Below are 23,014 nucleotides of genomic sequence, written 5' to 3' on the forward strand. Positions count from 1 at the left end.
CCATTGCATGATTAACAGCGCTACCACTCAGGGGCAAATCAGATTCCTTCACAGATATTAGAGATTGAAGTGTTGCTCGCAACCAGTGTGTGTTTAGAGGGTGAAAGGCTAACTTCATCATTATAATCATTTGTGATTCCCAGTCATTAGTGAGTCATCGTTTATGTAAGCAGTGGCCTCACGCACAAGTGTGAGCAGTGCCGGGAAGCTAAATGTAGGCTACGCTTAACAAAAAAAGTTCACTTAGCGTCACTTCTGATGCTGTCAGAAGGAAGAGACGACAGACCTTAGTGTGAGGAAGCGGATGCTTCTGTTATGTAGTCCATATTTCTTACACGTTACCGCTTTGTTATAATCTGTGACACGTGTTGGCAGCAGGATAAAAATAGTTTTATACATAAAGTGTTGGCCTTATACCTGTCTCTGTAAGTGCACTGCTAAAGTGAACTAAAAACACAAGTGAAAAATACCTATTACCTTATAGCCTGTCAGTCTACAGTACATAACCATTTTTAACAAAATGCACAAAAGGCCTGTGCAGAACCTGGTGCTCTCCATTTATGACTCTGTTCAGACGACATGGGTTATACAATATGTTTGGAGCTGCCACACGGTAGGTATATCATAGATGAACAGACTGGACGTGTAATTGAGGAGTGATAACAACATGAGAAGATTTGACTTGATCATGAAACAAGACGCTCCTGCCACCTACTGTTGGTTCAATCACCGCACCATCGATGGAAACAAGACAAGTCAAACAACTTTATTTGCACTTAGTTTCAAATGATGTCTGTTTTTAGTTGACCAAACCCTCTATATGGAGATATTGAGGTGAATGCTTGGTTTATCTGAGAAACTGATGACATATATTTCTCACCGTCACATCTGTCAATGCTAGCATTTTTCTTCTTCTATTCTATATCTATGTTTTTGTACATCTTTTTTATTGTATTTTTTTCCTGTTTTTATTGTATTTTTTGTACTATTCTATATTTATGATTTTGTACATATTTTATTGTATTTTTTCCTATTTTTATTGTATTTTGTCTTCTATTCTATATTTTTGTTTTTTGTACATCATTTTATTGTATTATTTTTTCTTGATTTTTGCAATACTTGCTTTTAAATTTCTCTTACGATGTTTATGTTATGCACCAATACCAAAGCAAATTCCTTGCAGTGAAAACCTACTTGGTAATAGAGAGTCTGATTCTAAGTACTACTGCTATTACCGTTTTTTCTGCTACATTGGAGGGATCCATGAGTCAAATATTTAGTCATTGATTAGCAGTTTTCAAATGGCAATGATGAACAAGCACAATACTATAAACGTGGGTATAGTGCTATTTTATTCCAAAAAGTGACATCACAAAACACACACAAAAATAAAGGTAATAATAGTATACGTACAGAGTTATCCACAATACTATCACTGAGTGGCAGAAATATGTAAAATCAATATTATATCGGAAATGAATTCACATCATCTCATCTCTCACCATGTTCACTTTGTAAATCACATTTGTCTGAGAGGAATAATGTCAGACAATGAGACATACCTTAATCCGAATGAATTTCCAGCAAGACGTCACAGAAATAATTATGAGCGAAGCGCGTAAATTACAGAGCAAAGATGCATTGGCACAGCTCTTCCTGCTGCACTGAGTAGCTCTGGCCGAGTGCTATGAAGAAGCACTGGATCACTCACAGTAATCTCAGCATTAATACCCATGATAAGACGCAGCAAATGAGAGAATTGTTAGTCCCCAACTGTAGAAATTTTGTGTGTACATTTAGGCCTAAGTGATTGCCCTTTCATCTAATAGGACATCATGTTGAGTTAATGTGAAGAGCCCGGCCGGGTCTTTAACACATTAAACACATTTGTAGAATTCAGCCTCACATTCAGGCTCATTATGTGGCAACATGTAAAAATAGGCTCCGCACCAAGATTTCATTTCATTTTGACAGATATTATAGAATATCTTTACATTCAGCCGGACATTATTTGTCCAACATCAGAAGTACAATGAGGATACACAGTCAGTATAAGATCTCATTAAATCAAATGGGGGGGAAAAAAGAGGAAAAACAGATACTGTGACATGTGTGATATCTAAGAACCACTCTCTCACAAGGCTGCCTGACCTCACATTGTTGTGCCTGACTGACCTCAATTACCATTGGCAGGCCAGGGTAGTTGTGACCATTTAGGCAGATTATATGAAAATGATCACACGTCCCTAAATGCCACAGACTAGTTGGCATTTGAAGAAAGTTTTATCTCCAGTCCACCAAAAGTCCCAGGCTGCCACTGGTCTCGGTGCCATCGCTAAGTTGACTGTCAGTTCTGCGTTAATCTACCGTGTCACGGCAAGCTATTGCTGACTACGAAATAATGACATTCTGATGCATATCTCACGTAATTTCTTTTCATGGGGGAACATAAAGGCTACATCTGAATAAAATCAGTGTTGTATAAATGCTGTGTATGCATGGATGATACGCGCATGATGAAGCCTTTTCCTTTCAAATATTGCAGAGGAAGAGGAGGTGTGGATATTAGATGAATCTGCAACAGTGATCAATATGCTGCTAAATCTGCTCCATTATGTTTTGCATAAAGCTCACCACAGCCACTTGTTGTGACACCTGGGTGTCAAGAGGTATCTGTAATATCTACAACCAAAAAAAACCCGGGCTATCGCCTGGTGTCAGTCCAGATTTATTCATATTCAAGAGGCATTGTGGGGGAACCTCTGAACAGATTTAATGGTTTTCAATATATCGCTCAGTGCGCTTGGTGGGATTTAGTTTAAAAAAAACAATCAAAACATGAGTCTAATCATTAGAAGAACAGTTAGTATCACCTCACAAAGTTGCAGTAAAACTGATAAAGGATATGCAGCAACCACAGCATCCTCTGTATGACGCATGCATCGCCAACACATTAACAGATCACGACAATCTGAGGGAGTAAAAGCCATCATAAACCAACAGTGAAATGTTGCATACAGCATTCACACTCTGCTTTATTGAGTTATGCTTATAGGTTAAAGCAAGAGTAATCATCTTCAAAAACAGGAGCTAGCTCCAGCTGTCGTAGGACTGCAGAAAGCCCGTCTAATCATTTCATTCGGCCTGAATTTAATGAGCGCTTCCCATTCATTGTCTAAGCAGCCGTGCGATGCATTCTGGTAGCGTGGCGGCGCGATTAGAGAGACGGGGTGTCACGGTGGCCGCTCATCATTTCCATAAAGTTGAGATCTAAGCTACCTTATGCAAATCAGGGGCGTCTGGCGTAACTCGCCGCCTCTAAAAACTCCCTATAAACTTTTAAACTTACCAGTGTCGATCTAAAATAAAGACAGATTCATAAACTGCATGACTTATTTCTCACATAAAATGTTTTCAGAAACACATTTCGGTGAACTATTTTCGTAATATCAGAGAAGAAAGTTTCCAAACGAGCCGCCGTGTTGGTTCCGGTTTGAAAGCTGGGAGCAGCAGCCCAAGAGGGAAAGCGTTCGTCCAATCAGGTACCTATAGTGCCTTGTGTCTAGTGGCAGCCCAAAAAAAACGCCGCTGTGGACATGTACCATAACAATAGCCATGTTCGTTGTTTACGTTCATAATGATAATTTTTTGGTTGGATAATTTCAAAAATCTAGCCTTCTCTTGCTAGTTTCTTAAGATTACCAACCCTAGCTTTAAGCATAGATGAATTCAGACAAAGTTGAGTTACATATTTCTCTTTAATATACAAGAAATAAAAACACAAAACAAAACATTGAATCCAAATAGTACTTTTAGGTACAAAACTGCCCAAGAGATGCATAGACATTAATGAATAACTGAACTCTGCAGTGTGTGGGAACTTGACAGCTGCTGTTGTTCTATAACTGCTGATATTCACGTATGCAGCACTGATTGCACAGAAGAAAGTTTTGTTACAAAATTAGACATAAGATTTTGCTTTTTTTTTAAACTGATAACACAAAACTGAAAAGGACTTGAGGTTGCCTATGCCCTAGTTGGTTTGACAGATTGGAAATACAGATGGTATTTTACAAATCGAACTCAGGGGACAAAAATGTATATAATACTTTTCAGGATACTCCTTTAACATTGGCAATAAACTTGTGTTACACACCAACAATTATTAGCATACAATATATAAATATATGTTGTGTTAAGTGGAGAAATATAAAACTTAACTGCTGAAAAAGAAAGGACTTTTTATATTTACAATTTGGGGTTACAATTTAATGTAAGGTCAATTTCCACGACACCATGTTAGTATGACATCAATAGGCCCTGAATTGACGTACACGGAGTCCCTCCAAACACGTGTCCCCAGGAAATAAAAAAAAAGAAAAACAAAGACAGTCAACACAGTCTCAGAACATGTTGTGAAATTAAACTGACTTGACTTTTAAACACTGAGGAAAAAACAATTAAGTAGGCCGTTAGTCATATAAGTGCCAACATAAATCCTGACTTTTTAATGATGGCTCAAACAATGACATATGTGTTACTAATAAACTCCACAGGCTGAGTCAACAAACAAACATGGCAGGTGGGTTCCAGGTGTGTGGTCACTAATTATGTTTTCACTCACTCAGTCAAACGCACTTCCTCTAGGAAATTAGATGTGGCCCCTGATAAAAGAAAGCAGTTAATAATTAGTGGTGGTGGAAGCGTCTCATTTGTTCTTTTTTGTGAGTTAGATTATTACAATTTTGGCAGTCCAGGTGTTGATTTAGGTTGTAGTGGAAAGTAACCACCTATATTCACTTTATGCACTGTTTTATTTGCAGAACAGAGTTTACCGGCCATTAATATGTCATAAATTATTAATTCGGAGAGATTGTTTTCATTGGTGGTTGTTTGGTTTGTGATACCCACTGAGTCATAATAATGATATCACTGATTGTAAGTCTTACTTCATTTGACTCACAATGAGACAGAAAGGTTATTGTATTGTGAATGTTTTAGTCAAAGCTTGACACTTTTATTTTTTTAAAGCTGCACTCGATATTTTTTATCAACACAATGGTTCAAATGATTATGTGTAATCTGAAAGGGGACATTATAGTGCAATCGTACCTCACATATATGTACAACAAAAAAATCCTCTCATTTTATTACTCAATTATTTATTGCTCATTTTTAAATTACTAAATGTTGTTTATTGCTAAATTTAGTTTATTGATATTTTTATATTGCTAAAAATAGTTTATTGCTATTTTTTATATTGCAAAATTTTGTTTATTGCTATTTTTTATATTGCTAAATGTTGTTTATTGCTATTTTTCATATTGCTAAATGTTGTTTATTGATATTTATTATATTGCTAAATTTAGTTTAATGCTATTTTTATATTGCTATTTTATATATTGCTAAATGGTGTTTATTGCTATTTTTTATATTGCTAAATTTTGTTTGTTGCTATTTTATATTGCTAAATGTTTTTTATTGCTATTTATATATTGCTAAATGTTTTTTATTGCTATTTTATATATTGCTAAATGGTGTTTATTACTATTTTTCATATTGAAAAATTTTGTTTGTTGCTATTTTATATTGCTAAATGTTTTTTATTGATATTTTTATATTGCTAAATGTTGTTTATTGATATTTTTATATTGCTAAATTTTGTTTATCGATATTTTTATATTGCTAAATTTTGTTTATTGATATTTTTTATATTGCTTAAAGTTGTTTAATGCTATTTTTATATTGCTAAATTTTGTTTGTTGCTATTTTTATATTGCTAAATGTTTTTTATTGATATTTTTATATTGCTTAATTTAGTTTATTACTATTTTTTATATTGCTAAATATTGTTTATTGTTTTTTTATATTGCTATTTTTTATATATTGCTAAATGTTGTTTATTACAATTTTTATATTGCTAAATCTTGTTTTTTGCAATTTTTTTCATATTGCTACATTTTTTTAATTGCTTTTTTGTATATTGCTAAGTTTTTGTATATTGCTAAGTTATTGTATTGCTAGGTTATTGTATTGATAGATACTATATGGCTTTCATTGTATGAAGGCTAAAGACTATATTTTGGATTTGCAACTCATTGTCATTGTTATCTTAGACTTTTATATCCCCTTTTTGTATTGCAACTGCTGCACAGGATAAATAAAGATAGATTTTTAATTAAAAATGTTTTTTTTATGTCCACCATAACATTGCCTCTTGGCTGCTAAACTACTGTAAAAACACTACAGATAAAGCGACACGTTTCACCATCAGCCTTGTAGTTTTGAAACCTCTCTCTCTCTCTCTCTCTCTCTCTCTCTCTCTCTCTCTCTCTCTCTCTCTCTCTCTCTCTCTCTCGTATCGTGTACTGACACCTCAACACAGCAGCTCGCGGGTGGGCGGGACTTCCGGTCGCTTCCACCCGGAAGCAAGCTTCGGATGCATGTCTCTCAGTGCTCCATATGCTCGCTTCCTTTAAACGTTTTAATGTGATTTAGGTGCTCTTTTTCTACCTAGTAGTGTTTGCAAACATGATGTCTTTAGACTTCCTCGACGATGTTCGTCGCATGAATAAGCGGCAGGTATGTAAACACTAGTTTAGTGTGATGTAGTCGAGCTCTTTGTATGGAGAGAGAGCTGCTGAGCTAACGACAGCTAGCCTTTATAGCTAGCCTTTCACCGCTTTATAGCGGTGGAGCCGGTCTGACCACTTGTTAGCGACATAGAAAGTGCTCTGTTTTATGCACACGTATCTCTCAAAACGCCCCGTCATACTGCAGCATGATAGACTTATAGTAAGGTTGTGTAAACAGTAATTCAGACTTCAGTGTAGCTGGCTAATTTCCTCATTTTACCACCCTGTTGTCATGGAGCTGCTAGCTCGAGTCAGATCTGCCTACCAGTGATTCACCACTGTTATCTCTAACATATGGTGGACCAAAATAAAGAGTTATGGGTTAGTTCATACCTGAAATAGTGTTATTTATAGCTGTAAAGACACATTTATGTTTTGAGAAGTTATTAAAATTCAATTTTCCTTTTTTTGTTTGTTTGCAGCTCTATTACCAGGTGCTGAACTTTGGTATGATTGTTTCCTCTGCTCTGATGATCTGGAAGGGACTGATGGTTGTCACTGGCAGTGAGAGTCCGATTGTTGTTGTTCTCAGGTAAGTTAGTCACATGTGTTGGGATTTAAGTCAGGTGAAGTCAATTTTATTAGTATAAGATATAGTTTTACTGTCCCCGTGGGGACATTTTTCCTGGACTGCGTCCAACTGCAGTTACAAACACTAAATTAAAACAACATCAACAACAATAATAAATGATTACACACAAGGCAGGGAAACGGTTTCACAGAAACAGATGTTTCAACACAAACACAGTCCACGTACATAATGGCACATACTTTCACACACACCATGGCAGGTATTGCACCCAGGTAGTGCACTGCACCGTCTACCGTCTTGCCCATATTGCACAGACAATAGTCCAATATTACACAGATGCAGCATATTGCACTGTCCCTATTTAACATATTGCACTGTCTAAACCAATTGCACTGTCTAAACATATTGCACTGTCCTTATGATAGCTTTATGTTACTAGTTGTTGAGAAGTTCAGTAGACATTGGCAAGAATTAATGTTTGTAACGTTCAATCTGCTCCGTGGGACTCTATATCTCCTGCCGGAAGGTAAAAGTTGGTACTCCTGGTATAAGATGTGAGTTGGGTCTGACACAATTTATAGCCCAAAATCACAAATTTGCCTCAGGGGGCTTTACAATCTGTACAGGATACGACACTCTCTGTCCTTTACACTGTGACCCTCCCATTGGATAGCGAAAAACGTAACCAAAAAAAACCTTTTAACAGTGAATAAAAAGGAAGAAGCCTCAGGAAGAGCAACAGAGGAGGGATCCTCCTTCCAGGATGGACAGACTTGTAATAGATGTCGTGTGAACAGAGTAACAACATAATTAAAATACAACATAGACAATCCATATGACAAACATGTATACATATAATATGAACATATGAGAAGATGGATCCAGGAGGATGTCAAGTAGCTTCCAGGCGTCGCCAAACAGATAGAGCCAGAGCAACACAATCTCCTCTCCACCATGGAACCTAGAGAGAGGACCAGATTCTTGTTTTTAGCCCACAGTTGTTTGGTAATGTTAATATTTGTTTTCCATGCCAATAAGCCCCTTTGGACTGAATTAAATCGTTAGAGAGGCTAAATCTCCTGGAGGACGGAGGTCAAGGTCCGTCATGTGGAATGAGGCACCACCAGCCAGGAAAGAGGGGGAGAGACAGCGGTTTTGTCATGTCGTATTTCCTTTTAGTTTTAAGTAATTCAAGCAATACAATCCCAGTTTAACCACTGATGGGTCGGGATGTTCTGATGTAATTGTTTTTTTGGTCCTAATCTGAGTCATGTAATGTTGAGCAATCATGTTGAAAGTCATTGTTAATACCTCTCTGTGCTAAAACAATTCTACACTGTAAACATTTAGTTGCTTTTCAACTCTTAAAAGATTCGCTGCCTCAAGTTGTGGTGGATAATGTCTGTTAAACAAAGGTGGAGATTGGTGAACTAACTTTGATAATGTGTATCTGCCATTCATTTCAGTGGTAGTATGGAGCCAGCTTTCCACAGAGGAGACCTGCTGTTTCTGACCAACCGGGTAGAGGATCCCATCAGAGTCGGAGAGATTGTTGTCTTCAGGATAGAAGGCAGAGAGATCCCAATAGTACACAGAGTACTAAAGATCCATGAAAAGTATGAATACACATTTTATTAGTGTTGTTGTCCTGAGAATGCCATTCATTGTATTGAAAAGCTATCTAAAAATGCTCAGAGAGGCGTCTGTGATATTTCACACTCATCATGTATCCTCATCCAGGCACAGATGTGTTGAATAAGAGGACTTGGTGTACGTTGTGGTCTAAAATCACGCTGATACTTTATCCACAGGGAAAATGGAGACATTAAGTTCTTGACCAAAGGGGACAACAATGCAGTGGATGACAGAGGGCTGTACAAGCAGGGCCAACACTGGCTGGAGAAAAAAGACGTGGTGGGACGAGCTAGGGGGTAAGTACATCCAGACCTGCCAACCTGTATGCATTTTGACATCAAAGTACGCTGGTACGAGTTGTTAATAGAAGGTACGCAAAAAGAGGCCACTTGTCTTTTTCCCCCCTTTTTTAACACATCAGTAATGGATAAAAAAATAGCCGTAACGCGTATGTACAGTGTTTCCTATTAATTACTGTGGCAGCTCACCATAAGCTAATTTGTCCCGCCACAGTTTCATAATGAATCAAAACATTTTTACACTTCTCAACGGGTGGGCTGGCTGGCCAATGGCCGTGAGCTTTATAGCATCCCTCCTGCGGACCTCACCACTTCTCGGGGCCGTGGACGTAGTGCTAAACAGTACACTACAAGATGTTTCTGAAAACATTTGAGGTTAGAAATAGGCATTACAGTAACAGAATACTGATTAATATTTGATCAGCGCTGCCTAGTTTGACCGTTTGGTCGGAGTTTGTGAGTGCTTGACAGCTGCTCAGAGACGGCAGGCTCCAACTCGGCCCTGATTGGTTGTTTTCCTCCAGTCTGTGAAATCTTGCAGATGCCATTAGGAGCACCGGAGGACACAGAGAGATTTTTTCAAATTACCTGTCTCATGCAATACTGTCAGGATATAGTGACCGTTTTATAAAAATAACTTTTTTTTAATCATATTTGCTCCATTTCTAGTTACTGTATATTCCACCACTAATAGAGAATGTAATTGTTTACAAGAGCAGAACGTTCTTCATAGATCTAGCCTCTTAATTTTGCTCTCAAAGTGCCCCAGATTGATGCATTTAACCTTAAAATGCACAAACCTTTCTTCGGGGTCAGAGGTCCACCCACCACAGTCTCACAAAATCCTGTGGGAAACACTGAAGTATGCAAATTATGAACAGTAATTCATTTTGCAAACAGCAGTGATGCATCCAGGTCGCCAAAGTGGTATGCAAAACCTTCGTCCAGGGTTGGGAGGTCGGAAAATCCATAATAATACAGATATCTTAATAACATAATAGGACAGATGACTTCACCTAAGCAACACTTGTACAATCTAATGGAATTGAGTGTGATAGCCCTGTTTGTCTTTGGCTGGATACAAATGGAGAAGAAGGTCATTCAGCATTTTTTCATCTTTGCTGTTTAAGATTTGGGGATTAGGGTTGCTCTATTTTCTTTGCCAGTTAATTTATATTGAACAAGGTAGGACATAGGCAATTCATTCTCTTCATCAGTGCTTGTCCAGATGAGTGAGAGGGATAGCGTTATGTAATGTGGGGAGGTCTGTCTGAAGCGCTATGTCCATACAAAGAGCACGGCTCTATAACTGTGTTCTGGTTGTTTATTGTTTGGAGATGCACTCTGCATGATGCGGAAAAACTGGACAATTAATAGCGGTCTCCCTTCTCACCTTGATACAAACAAAACTGATAACAAGCAGGTGTGCAGGAGATATTAATTGCACCTCCACACACAGTTACCATCAGTGACTGAGTGATAGGCAACTCAAATACACCCCTTGCTCCTACAGATAGGAATGGCATTGAACACTTTTAGGTGTGTGCCGGAGCAGATGTTCATCTCAGAAAAAGGGTGTCATGATCATGAAATTTTAGATTATTGATTGTCATACAAATAATTGCAATTAATGATTTAATTGTCTTTTTCTGTTCATGCTATGCCACACAGCAGTGCTGTTGTGTTTGGCTTTGCTACTAGATCTAAATCCATATTTCAATGGCTGCTCATTGAAATGATGTGGTTATTGTTGGCAAAGAAGTGTGAATTAATCTGCTAATAGTTTGCTGAAACGGTTTCGTTTCTCGCTCTGCTTCACAAATACTTACTTGAAATAGCTAAAACTGTTGTATAGGCTGACCTAATGTAACGAAAAAGCAGTTCAAGACTAGAAGGAGGCTTGATATTATTTTCAAAAGTTAATATGCAACGGGGATTAACCGTTCCTGCTTCAGCTTCCAGACCGCGGCTGAGAGGCACAGGGGAGATTGTCTCCAGGGCCGAAGTTGACTAACCCCCTTCACTTTACCAAGCAGCTGGAAAGCAAGACACGGAAACTTTACATGGCTTTTGAGGAGCTACCGTTTTTATTCAGAGTAACTAACTGTTATAAATCAAGAGACCCGTTATCGGCACCTCACTGTCATCATCTTGCTTCGGAGAACAACAAATATACGGTTTCATATGAGCTGAAACAGAAGAACCTGCTCAGCAGCAGTAAGATCTGGACAGCCAAGCTCTCTGTTTCTGTGTTTTTTTCCCTGACATTGGATCCTTGTGCTCAGGTAGACACTTTATTTACCCAGCTGATGGAAACGCACATAATTCACTTTGTATTTGTTGCCACATTTGTAACACTGGCTTTAAATTCACTTGATTGTGGAATCCAATGATTATGCAAAATGATCACGGTCAGCACAAATAATATAAAAAATAAAATAATTGCGTTAGGCCCATCCCAGAAAAGTGTCTTCTGATTATTTAAAGGACCAATGTGTAACAATTAGGGGGATCTATTGGTAGAAATGGATTATAATATTAATAAGTGTGTTTTCTTTAGTGTATAATCACCTGAAAATAAGAATCGTTGTGTTTTTGTTACCTTAGAATGAGCCGTTTATATCTACATAGGGAGCGGGTCCTCTTCACGGAGTCCGCCATGTTGCATCACCATGTTTCTACAGTAGCCCAGAACGGACAAACCAAATACTGTTAACGTTACTCGCTGCCGCCGCTCTCTCTCTCTCTTGCTTCACCACTCACTTCCCACATACACTCATTCTACGCACTGGCTCTGCTCCAAAACACCTAAGCTACTCCTACAACAACTGGCTCTAGAGAGGGCTGTAGGAACTGTACTGTAGTACTGTAGGAAATGTTATCAGTTAACTGACATATTTGTATCATCTCCAGGTTTGTGCCATACATTGGAATCGTCACCATTCTCATGAACGATTACCCCAAGTTCAAAGTAAGTTGGTCGACCCCATCGCACCAGAACCAGTTGACAAGATTTCCTTACTTTTTCCAGCATTACCATTTAATGTATTAAATCCCCCTGTGTTTTCATTCTGCAGTACGCTGTTCTCTTCATGCTGGGTCTCTTTGTGTTGGTCCACCGGGAGTGAGATGCCCAAACTTCAGGACTCAACGAAGGATAAAGCGCATCCAGGAAACCTCAGTCATGCCTTTCAAAACAGAATTAAGTTAGATTTTGTCAAAAACCCAACTGGCTTTTTTGTACCATTTGTTTGAACATTTTGTAGAAACGTGGATAGGGTGTTTACATTTGAAAAATCCAAGCTTTAAAAAAATATTTTTGTGAGGGAACTAGGCTAGCTTTAGTTTGAAATCGATCTTTATTTGTAATCCTCAGAATGTGAAACCGCATTCATCAAGATAAATTAAGTCTTGTTTCTTTTCCTGTTGGTTCATTGTCTTTGAAAAAGATATGTGAAGTATTTTATGACAACTGAATATGAATGATATTAAATATGAAATCTGGTTACCATCCACTATGGATTATTTTAACTCTTTGTCTCATTTCCTGTTGGCCTCTGCTCTACATTAGCAGCCACTAGAGAGGACGTCTACCCTGCAGTGGTGGAATTTAAAAAAAATGTCTCTGGAGATTGAGCAATAGTGATCTGGAAATGTCGAAGACTTGTCACAAGTGGACTGTTGATCGTTTTTTATTGATATACGGAATCAAATTAATTCACATAAATGTAGATATGTCTTCTGTCCAGTATTTGTTTTAGGGAGTAATAAATAATGCAATATCTCATCTGGCATGCAGGAAAATTGTTACTAATCCTATATAATGTTGAGTGATGTCATCTCACTTTTATAGAGAATTCATAAAAAAAAGAAAAGGTTCTTTGAAGTAAGATGTATGTATTGGAGAGGATCGACTTAATACTACCTTTTTTTCTTTCCTAAGGTTAAGTATTCTATGAAACCAGTGTCAAATTAGGGTGAATTTGCAGAAATGTGCCAGAAATAATCCAATCCAATCCAAATTTATTTATAAAGCACATTTAAAAGCAACAAAAGTTGACCAAAGTGCTGTACAATTATACATAAAAACATAAAAACAACACAATAAAACACTAAGACCAACTTAAAACCAACTGGACATTACAATAATAAAAGCATTAAGACTTCAGGAAAGGAAAAATAATTTAAAAAGTCAACTCTCATGCCGAGCCAAAAGCCAAGGAACAAAAGTGCGTTTTGAGGTTTGATCTAAAAACAGGCAGTGTGGGGGACAGCCGTACATGTGGAGGCAGAGCGTTCAAGAGCTTTGGAGCTGCAACTGCAAAGGCTCGGTCAACTCTGAGCTTCAACTTAGACTATAGGGACAGTCAGAAGCAACTGGTCAGTGCATCTGAGTGTCCTTGATAAAAGATGTGTTTTTAAAAGATCATAGAGATAGGTCAGAGCTTGCCCATTTAACGATTTATATGTTAATAATAAAATCTTAAAATCAATCCTAAAACGCACAGGGAGCCAGTGAAGAGAAATAAAGTGTTGCTCACACATTTTCTTGTAAATTAAATGGTTTAACGGCTCGTTTGAGAAGTTTCTTATGTAAAGGTCACTGGAGTGGGGAACGGCTGCCTCTTTTTAGATTTTCATTAGATATACTTTGAGTGATAACCTTGTTGCTGTTCTCTTATGAGCACACTTAAAGTGTACTTGCAATCAAGGTGAATATGGCCGAGGCTTTCCAACGCAGACATGTAATCATACAGTAGTATGGATCAACATATAATCATAATATAGATCCACTTGGAACTCTATTGGGGTACTTGAATTTGGACTGAAATTGCATTTGGCGCGTCATCTTCACTAGACCTCAAAGACCTTGATCAGGTTTATTATTAGGTCAAGCTTTTTATTTTTGTTCAGTCACAAAACCATTGGGAGGACGTTAAATTATTTGAGTTAAAGCTGCAGTGGTTAGAATTGGAGCAAATATGATTAAATAAAGTTATCTTTATAAAACGGTCTCTATATCCTGACAGTAGTGCATGAGACAGGTAATCTAAAAAAAAAAATCATGAGCCTCTGTGTCCTCCGTTGCTCTTAATGGCATCTGCAGGATTTCACAGACCGGAGGAAAACAACCAATCAGAGCCGAGCTGGAGCCTTGCCGTCTCTGAGCAGCTGTCAATCACTCGCGAAGTCCGATCAAACGGTCAAACTAGGCAGCGCTGATCAAGCTGAGGAAATACCAAGCACCGCCCACCAGCCAGAGCAAACTTTCTCATTTTGACAAAAAAAGGCATTACAGTAACAGAATATTGATTTATATTTGATCAGCGCTGCCTAGTTTGACCTTTTGATCGGAGTTTGCGAGTGATTGACAGCTGCGTCCGTTGAATGAACAGCCAATAGGAAAGCTCTCTCTGAAATGATTGGCCAAAGTCTCCAGTCAAGGGTTAGATTTTTAAAGCCTGAAAACAGCCATGAGGAGGTGCAGAAGTCTAGTTATCTCTCAGCGCAATTGAATTACAATATGCTGAAAGGTTATTAGGTTTTCTCTGGGTTCTCCGTTTTCCTCCCACAGTCCAAAGACATGCAGGTTAGGTTAATTGTGGACTGTAAATTGCCCGTAGGTGTGAATGTGAGTGTGAATGGTTGTCTGTCTCTATGTGTCAGCCCTGTGATAGTCTGGCGACCTGTCCAGGGTGTACCCCGTCTTTGCCCAATGTCAGCTGGGATCGGCTCCAGCCCCCCCGCAACCCTGAATGGGATAAGCGGTTACAGAGAAGGGATGGATGGATGAAAGGTTATTATGGAATTTCTGATGATGAATTCCGATTATGCCAAAAATATTCTACCTACTGCAGGTTTAAAGCAGTTTCCTTTAATGCTTGACTGTTTTTAGATCAACTTTGTATAGTTCTGTTATCAATTGCCTTTATTCTGTCAGTGGTGGAATGATCTTGAGCTTCTAGACTGTCAACTTTCCATTTTGGTGTGACTCCAAGTGAACAAAGCAACAACCAACTAACCCTAGAAATTAATTGCGATATCCATCACCTCTTCTTAGAAAAATGCAGTGTTGCATAAAACCACTGCTGTCCCAGTTCATCTAATCTGTGAACTTAGTGAGAGTGATGCGGTGATGGTCAGACAGTCTTCTAATTAGACTGACATTCAGCTGTGCAGGATGTCTGACATCACAAGTATGTGTGTGTGTGAATGCCAAAGGTTATGAAAAGAGCAAGATGCAAACTGCAGCCCAGCCACTATAAACTTGAAACTTTTCTTTAGCACCCTGAAGTGACAAAGAGGCCGTCTGTCTTATCAGCTCTAAATTAGCAGTGAGAATCAGCAGGTTCTGCTATCCTCAGAGGACTGATGGTGATCACAGCAGCATGCTGCAACTGGCCAAATGTCATGTTGCTCATTGTTAGGGGACCAGGCCTGCAGCCCTGAGAGCAGGAGGGGGGTTGACTGGGGCATGAAATGACTACATGTGTTGCTCTAGAAGGATACATTCACTATATCGCCTCTTCCACTTTGTGGATCTAGTCACACAGTTTACACCAACACACAACCTCCAAGAAAGTACTTCAGTGTGTGAAGCGTTTATTAATGGTTGCAATATACTGCACGTTATGGCAGATAATATTTGATTGGTTTAATATGAATTGTATTAGCATGATGAATTTATTTGAGGGAATTTTCCTCACAAATATATTAAAGGGACTGTTTGTAACTTTTTACACGTATAAATCAACCGGGTCGGGATCCCATGCTGGTCGCCTATGCGTGCTCGCGTGTGGCCGGAGTCTCTGCTCCTCTGCCTGCTTGTCTTCACTCACACGCTGACTTTTGTTGACTTAACGGCCAAAAGGTGTCGCTGTTAACAAGCATTTCTGAAAGTTACAAATAGTCCCTTTAAGCCTGCTTTATAATAAAAAAAAACATGAAAATCGCACTTTTTTATAATATGGGACCTTTAACAGAGAAAGTAAAGTCAAACCTTAATTTTTCAAACCCCACTGAACATTTGCACTCTAGTATCCTGCTACTCGTATAATTGTGTTGCTTAGAAGACTGTTTACCAGCAAACATTCAGCATCTGCTCTGAGTTTGAGATGAATCGTTTGGTGCGTAAAATACGCACAGCCAGAGGCGCGGTCCAACCAACGAAACCTTCACAATGACTCTGCTGAGTACATTTAGATTTATGCAGAATCAAAAGGAAGCTACACACGCAACATAAACAGAGCCCACCCCTTCACAGGAGAGCCTATAAAAGCAGAATGCGTCTGAGCAAACTCACGACCAACAGGAGACACTTTGGAAACATTTGCGTCCTGGAGGACAGATCGCCTCTCCGAGCTGAGATGAGAGGGTTTACTCTGAATAATGTTTGCCAGTGTGGCTTATTCGCTTATCTCGTCTTCTTTTCTTTCATGTCTTTCACCGCTGCAGTCAGTTTCGACCTGACTGAGCTTAGGAATAAAGTTGCCAAAATTAAAGTGAATCCAAGAGGCAATCTTTGGGCTACAGGTAAGAATCACCATCTGATCTATAACAGCTTTATACCAGCATCTAATTAATCTAATTACATGTATTTTCCTGTATTATTATTGTTATTGACATTATTATCATGACCATCATCATCATCATCATCTGTATTATTATTCATATTATAAATATGTATATGTATGTGTATATACTGTATTATATATATTTTACTCATTTATTTTATTTTTGTTTTGTTTTTGTTCCCCCTATATACTCTACACATAAAAGGAAGGATGTCTGTATGTGTTTAAGAGTAGATATATATGCCATATATGACCATCTACCCTCATTCAATGCCAAACACACACCCGTTATCCACATCATACACACACACACACACACACACACACGCACATTCTTCAACCTGCTTTTTTTTAGAATAGAGACTTTATTGTCATTGTCATTGAAAACAACGAAAACCTTTTATATATATGTCCCTGCACATGTCTTCACTTGTTTTGTAATCACTTTATAACACAATCAAATAAATAAATTAAAAAATAAAAAATAAAAATAATAATAATTACATGTATTTTCCTTTTTACATGATCACATTTTCTGCTTTTTTGATTTTGTCTTGTTCCTAAAAGGGTTTTTTATCTCCTTGATTGAAGTCTATATTAACTAAATTGTTTTTTTGATTTGGCAGGACATTTCATGGGCAAGAAGAGCGTGATGGATGCCCCCCTGCTGCCTTCAGCTGAGGACCAGCAGGGTGATGCTCTGGAGGTCAACCTGCCGGCCGAGCAGGGCGCTATGGTGGAGCTCTTCCACCAGTTCCTGCGGGTGGCGTTGCAAGCTCAGGTGGACACACAAGAGAGTCGCATGAAAAACCAGGTGAGTGATATCAAAATTATTATTTTTTTGCACATAAAAAAATGTATTCTGTATTTTAATTTGATGTTATGGTGCTCTCTGTGTTTCAGGAGGCTGACATGTTGATGAAGATTTTAGAAAGCTACACCCAAAGCAGAAAGTGATGCAGAGAGATGACATCTGAGGCGCATGAACACGGATCCGAGGTCATCAGCTGGCCTCATGGGTTAAAATAAATACATTATTATAGATGCAGTCTACAGTCTCCTGCTCATCATGATTGTAATTTACTGTAACTGTCATAATGCTCATGTGCCATTTGCAATATTTTTTTTCTCCAATTTATTTTGATGATGTCTTGTCGTTTAAAGTTATTTATATTAAATAAAATAATTATTTGCACTGCTGTGACTTTGATCAGATAAATGATGACATGTTGATGGATCACGTTTTGATGCACACAGAATGACTCCATTATGGCTCCACCACTGGGCTTCTTCTATTGGCTTCTGAAATACCCCTAAATATATCTAAAAATGAACCGAGAAGAGTTTCTTTAATTATGTTAGTCTTGGTTTTACAGTACGAACACTTTAACTTTGAGTTTGCAAGCTTCACAGGGAAAGTGTGCTATGTGACCTCCACAGCTCTTATTTACAGCCCCATGAACACTAACAACTGATTGAGCATGATTTGTTCTCACTTTGTGTGCTAAAGGCATTTCCAAAATAGCACTTATATAAATTCAAATGTAGGCAGCAGCTTATATAAATCACACTTTCCTCAATATTTTGACGTGAAATCGATATTATCTTTTGTACTTTTCCCTGTCCTTGCATAAAGGGATGATCTGTTCTCTCGATCAATAAGGTGGTGAGGTGGCCCATTCTTTGCCTCGGGCTAATCCAATGTACTTAAAGGGTAGGCTATTTCAATATCCCTCCCACAATGCCTTGTCTGATGCTTTACGTCAGCTTCAAGGTGTAGGAATATGCTCTGTGTGGTCAGAGTAGTGAGTGGTGGGAGGAAACATAGACTTTGATCCACTATTCAGATCTATTTCTGGTTTACTCAACAATATTGGCCACAGAATAAAGAACACACACAGTTTAATATGTCCACCTAAATGCTATAATATATAACAGTCCTGCAATAAACCTTCATGGAGGTTCAAATGTTGTGGTGCTTTTGAACTGAGATATGTTTCTAATAATTTATCCAAGAAAATGTTTTTTTTCTTCTTCATAGATACACATTTTATAAAGCTAACCTTATTCTATTCTACTAACAGCTTTTACATTCAGTAACTTTCAGGTGCAGGACATTATACACAAGTAGGTTAGGCTAGAAAATTGGGTACAATTTGATAATTTGAGCCTGCTCAGGTTATAAAAGTCCTTAAAGCAAAGCATTCAAACTTGCATTCAAAGCTTTGATGAGGACAGCGAGTGACTTTAAAAACCTATTCTTGAGTGTTCCTTTTGGTTTAAAGTGCAAGCTGTTCCTCAGTCTATGCAATGAAAACACTTTTTAAGAGCTAAAATTCACAACCCTGTAATGTCAGCCACGGCTTATTATTTTTACTGATAGCACATAAACACAATATGTGCCAGTCTGTATTTGAATACTGAGACATTTCACCTTCAAATGCAAATACTGTGTCGTTTATTAATTAACTTGAAATGTCAGGCAACTGAATGTTAATCTGTTGCACAGTGCAGCTCAATGTGTTCATACAATAATTATTCGTGTGTGTGTGAGAGAGGATATAACTGTCCTGACCTCTCATGAAAATAGCAGATCCAAACATGTTGCAGAGTGTTAACTGTTGAGGAAGGTGATGTCTCCACACAATTTGAGCGTGTCACAGATCTCCCTCGACGTATGCTTCCTCACTCCTCCCGAGGGGATGGGAGATTCAATTTAGCATCTCTGTGCTCTCTGTTTACTTTAAATTTGCTCCATTGCTCACATAAATGCTCCGCTCGTTTGTACGCTCAGATTTATCCAGTAATCCCTCTTTCTGTCGACCTACACAAATGAACAGCTACGTGTCTCTACTGTAAATTCACAGGAGAGTTGATGCTTGCCAATACAAATTCCAGGAAACGAAAATGTCATTCCTGCACAGATATTATTTTTTTTTTATGATTATTTTGTTGGATGGAGTGATTCATTCTGATTTATTCCCTATAAGTAAATCTGTATCAATTAGACAGGAGGGTTCTTTGAGGTAACTGAGGTGAGGATTGCACAAAAGTTCATATAAAAAAGATATTTTAATATTTTGTATATTATACATTGAATTTTATCCATCAACAATATTTATAGATGGCCAGCTGAGAGTACACTAAACTCTCTGCTATGATGTGATTAATAATAATTCAAATGAAAAGTACATGGTCTCAAGACTCAGGAAAATGCCACTGGAAAATAAGTTTAGTTTAGCCATGTTATGTAGCTGGTGGGGAAATATGGCTATTAAAGAATTCCAATCAGCATATAACAATACAACAGAAGACCACAACAACTAAATGCTACGTTATATTCAGCATGGGATTCAGTTGCATCAAAATACTGGTGCTCAGTGAAAGTAATCAGCAGCCACCACAGACATTGGCCAGCGTATATACATCCTCATCTTGAATATTCATAATTCATTTTCTTACAACGGAGAGACAAATATTGGCCATCTGGCCTTTTTTTGAATAGCTGCAATGTCATCCAAATCATGGCCTGTTATCCTAAACTGCTGCTGTGTGACAAGTTTACTTCAGTAGGGGATGAATAATCCCTTTATTTGCTCATGTTTTGAAACAAAACAGCAACATGATTTACTGTGTAACATTTGCTTCTATGAGGGTGTGACAGTTTTGCCTTTCACTAATTAAAGCTTTGCTTGTAAATGTGTTTCATGTGTCATGTGAGGGCAATTTGAACAAACACAACAGACAGTAGGTGGGACATCACCCACCACACTATCTTGTCTAGGCAACACAATTTGCATTCACGCACGAGCGATTTATGATAATTTATCATTTTTGTTACTACATTGATATGGAAATTTTAACTCACTTGTATGAAACAAATGTAATGTTTTCACGTGACATGTAAAAGAGAGGCAACGTGTAAACTAGGGCTGTCAAAGTTAACATGATAATAACGCGTTAACACATAATGGTTTTAACGCCGCTAATTTCTTTAACGCATTAATGCAATCGATGACCATGTCATACTAGTTTGTCGCGTAGGAGGCTAAATAACGCTCCAAACTTGCGCAAAATTTCAGCGAGGAAAAACTGTCATGGCCATTTCCAAGGGGTCCCTTGACCTCTGACCTCAACATATGCGAATGAAAATGGGTTTTATGGGTACCCACGAGTCTCCCCTTTACAGACATGCCCACTTTATAATAATCACATGCAGTTTGGGGCAAGTCATAGTCAAGTCAGCACACTGACACACTGACAGCTGTTGTTGCCTGTTAGGCTTCAGTTTGCCATGTTATGATTTGAGTATATTTTTAATGCTAAATGCAGTACCTGTGAGGGTTTCTAGACAATATTTGTCATTGTTTTTTGTTGTTAATTGATTTCCAATAATAAATATATACATACATTTGCATAAAGCAGCACATTTGCCCACTCCCATGTTGATAAGAGTATTAAATACTTGACAGATCTCCCTTTAAGGTACATTTTGAACAGATAAAAAATGTGTGATACATTTCCGATTAATTGTGATTAACTATGGACAATCATGTGATTAATCGCGATTAAATATTTAATCGATTGACAGAACCTATAGTGTAAACACAACCAAGCCCTTCAGTGGTAGGTATTAGTTGCAAGCTATGACCCAAAGTCATATGTCTATGCCTTTGGTGGAACTCTTCATACCCTGTCTTTGTCTCCCTGCATATCTGCTTGTTTCTTTGTTTTATATTGTTCTCTTGTAATAATGACTCAATTCATAGCCAACAGGGAAAGTTGATGCATAATTCACACTGCGGATGTATGTTGTGTCAACAGCAGTAGCCTTGGCTTCTACTTGCATTTGTAAATGCTCAGCTTGAACACCGAAAGCTGACAGAGACAAATGTGACGAGCTTTAACAAAATAAAAACAAGGCTTTGGGCACCAGTCCAAGTCATAGTTGATTGAGTGCCCCAAAGATACACATTTTCAATTAAGTAATCTATCTTGCCCTCATAAGAGACACACACAGGTCTCATAGGTTTTAGTAAAGAAAGCAAGGGCATATCACATTCATTAATTTCTTTACCGGTGGGTGCTTTGCGTATATTATCATTATTTAATGAACAGCTGAAAAATGTATGAATCCATCATAAGGATTATCATATGGTTGTAGGGTGTTTTTACAAACTGCTTACACTTGATATATCTTCCTCTCACACATTTTATACCAGTGTAAAACCTGCAATGCTACACTGCCACCCTCTGGCAGAAAAACCCACACTACACATGAAAACGCCTCTATGCTGATGCTGCATGTCAGTGTTTTTTTAATAGGCTTACCCGAGGCCTATGTGTTCAGAAGAAGGGAAAATGATAAAAACCATCAAACAAACCATTGAACCAGCATCAGTACAAGCTGTAGCTGAGCTATTGTAGGCCTACTGACCAGATTTATTGAGAAATCAGCACCAACTGCTTGGATAACGTTAATCTTTTTTCCAAAAAACACTCAACTGCTAGACAGGCAGAGTGGGACAGATGACACTGAATGATGGTGACAGCACTGGCTGTAGTTAATCACACTATTATTTGTTGCTTTTGATCAATAATAATAATAATAATAATAATAATAATAATTATAATTATAATTATAATTATTATAATTATTATAATATTATAATTATAATTATAACACATCACATTTATTATAATAATTATAATTATTATAATTATAATAATATACAAAATAATAAAGAATATTCTTCTTAACATTTGTTTCATTGCTTATTACACATTACATCCCACTAAACATTACATTCAACATATATTCTCTGGTGAACAAGTAAAGCTAAATAACATCTTACGGTGTCATATTAAACTGTTTTGTACAGGATAATTATATGATGGCTGTGTAATAAAGCGTGCAACGAGGTTGCAGTGATTCACTGCTTTAATAATGTTGAATATTTTTAATGTGTTGTTTTATATGAGCATTTTAACCTGTGTAAAGTGTCTTTGAGTACTATGAAAAGCACTCTATAAATATTTATATATATATATATTTTTATATATTTTTCGTCATACTATGCTATGACTTTTTTTTTTTTGTTACTTTTTTCGACATACTGTACTATGACTTTAATGACTTCTTTTCAAGATTCAAGATTCAAGATGTTTATTGTCACTCTGGTTATACAAGTACAATCGTGTGAAATGCTTTTTGCTGGGAAGCTCCATTAAAAATAATACGTGATATTACAATAATAAAAGGAAATACTTTGTACAAGGCATATTAAGAACATATACAGGCATATTAAGAACATATACAGTATATACAGTATAAGATAT

At 37.5% G+C, this 23,014-nt stretch overlaps 2 protein-coding genes across 2 annotated transcripts; both read left to right on the top strand.

Moving 5' to 3' along the window:
- Positions 1 to 6,404: 6,404 nt before the first annotated feature.
- sec11a (SEC11 homolog A, signal peptidase complex subunit) lies at positions 6,405 to 12,632 on the top strand. The gene is made up of 6 exons (XM_037756958.1): positions 6,405 to 6,582; positions 7,058 to 7,167; positions 8,634 to 8,783; positions 8,979 to 9,098; positions 12,015 to 12,072; positions 12,179 to 12,632. The coding sequence occupies exons 1-6, from the start codon at positions 6,532 to 6,534 to the stop codon at positions 12,227 to 12,229; spliced, it is 540 nt and encodes a 179-aa protein (XP_037612886.1). The 5' UTR covers positions 6,405 to 6,531; the 3' UTR covers positions 12,230 to 12,632.
- A 3,737-nt stretch (positions 12,633 to 16,369) lies between these two features.
- Positions 16,370 to 17,873, top strand: nmbb (neuromedin Bb). The gene is made up of 3 exons (XM_037751927.1): positions 16,370 to 16,634; positions 17,302 to 17,489; positions 17,579 to 17,873. The coding sequence occupies exons 1-3, from the start codon at positions 16,385 to 16,387 to the stop codon at positions 17,630 to 17,632; spliced, it is 492 nt and encodes a 163-aa protein (XP_037607855.1). The 5' UTR covers positions 16,370 to 16,384; the 3' UTR covers positions 17,633 to 17,873.
- The last annotated feature ends 5,141 nt before the right edge of the window (positions 17,874 to 23,014 follow it).

This window comes from Sebastes umbrosus, chromosome 2 (genome assembly GCF_015220745.1).
Source record: "Sebastes umbrosus isolate fSebUmb1 chromosome 2, fSebUmb1.pri, whole genome shotgun sequence".
NCBI lineage: Eukaryota > Metazoa > Chordata > Actinopteri > Perciformes > Sebastidae > Sebastes > Sebastes umbrosus.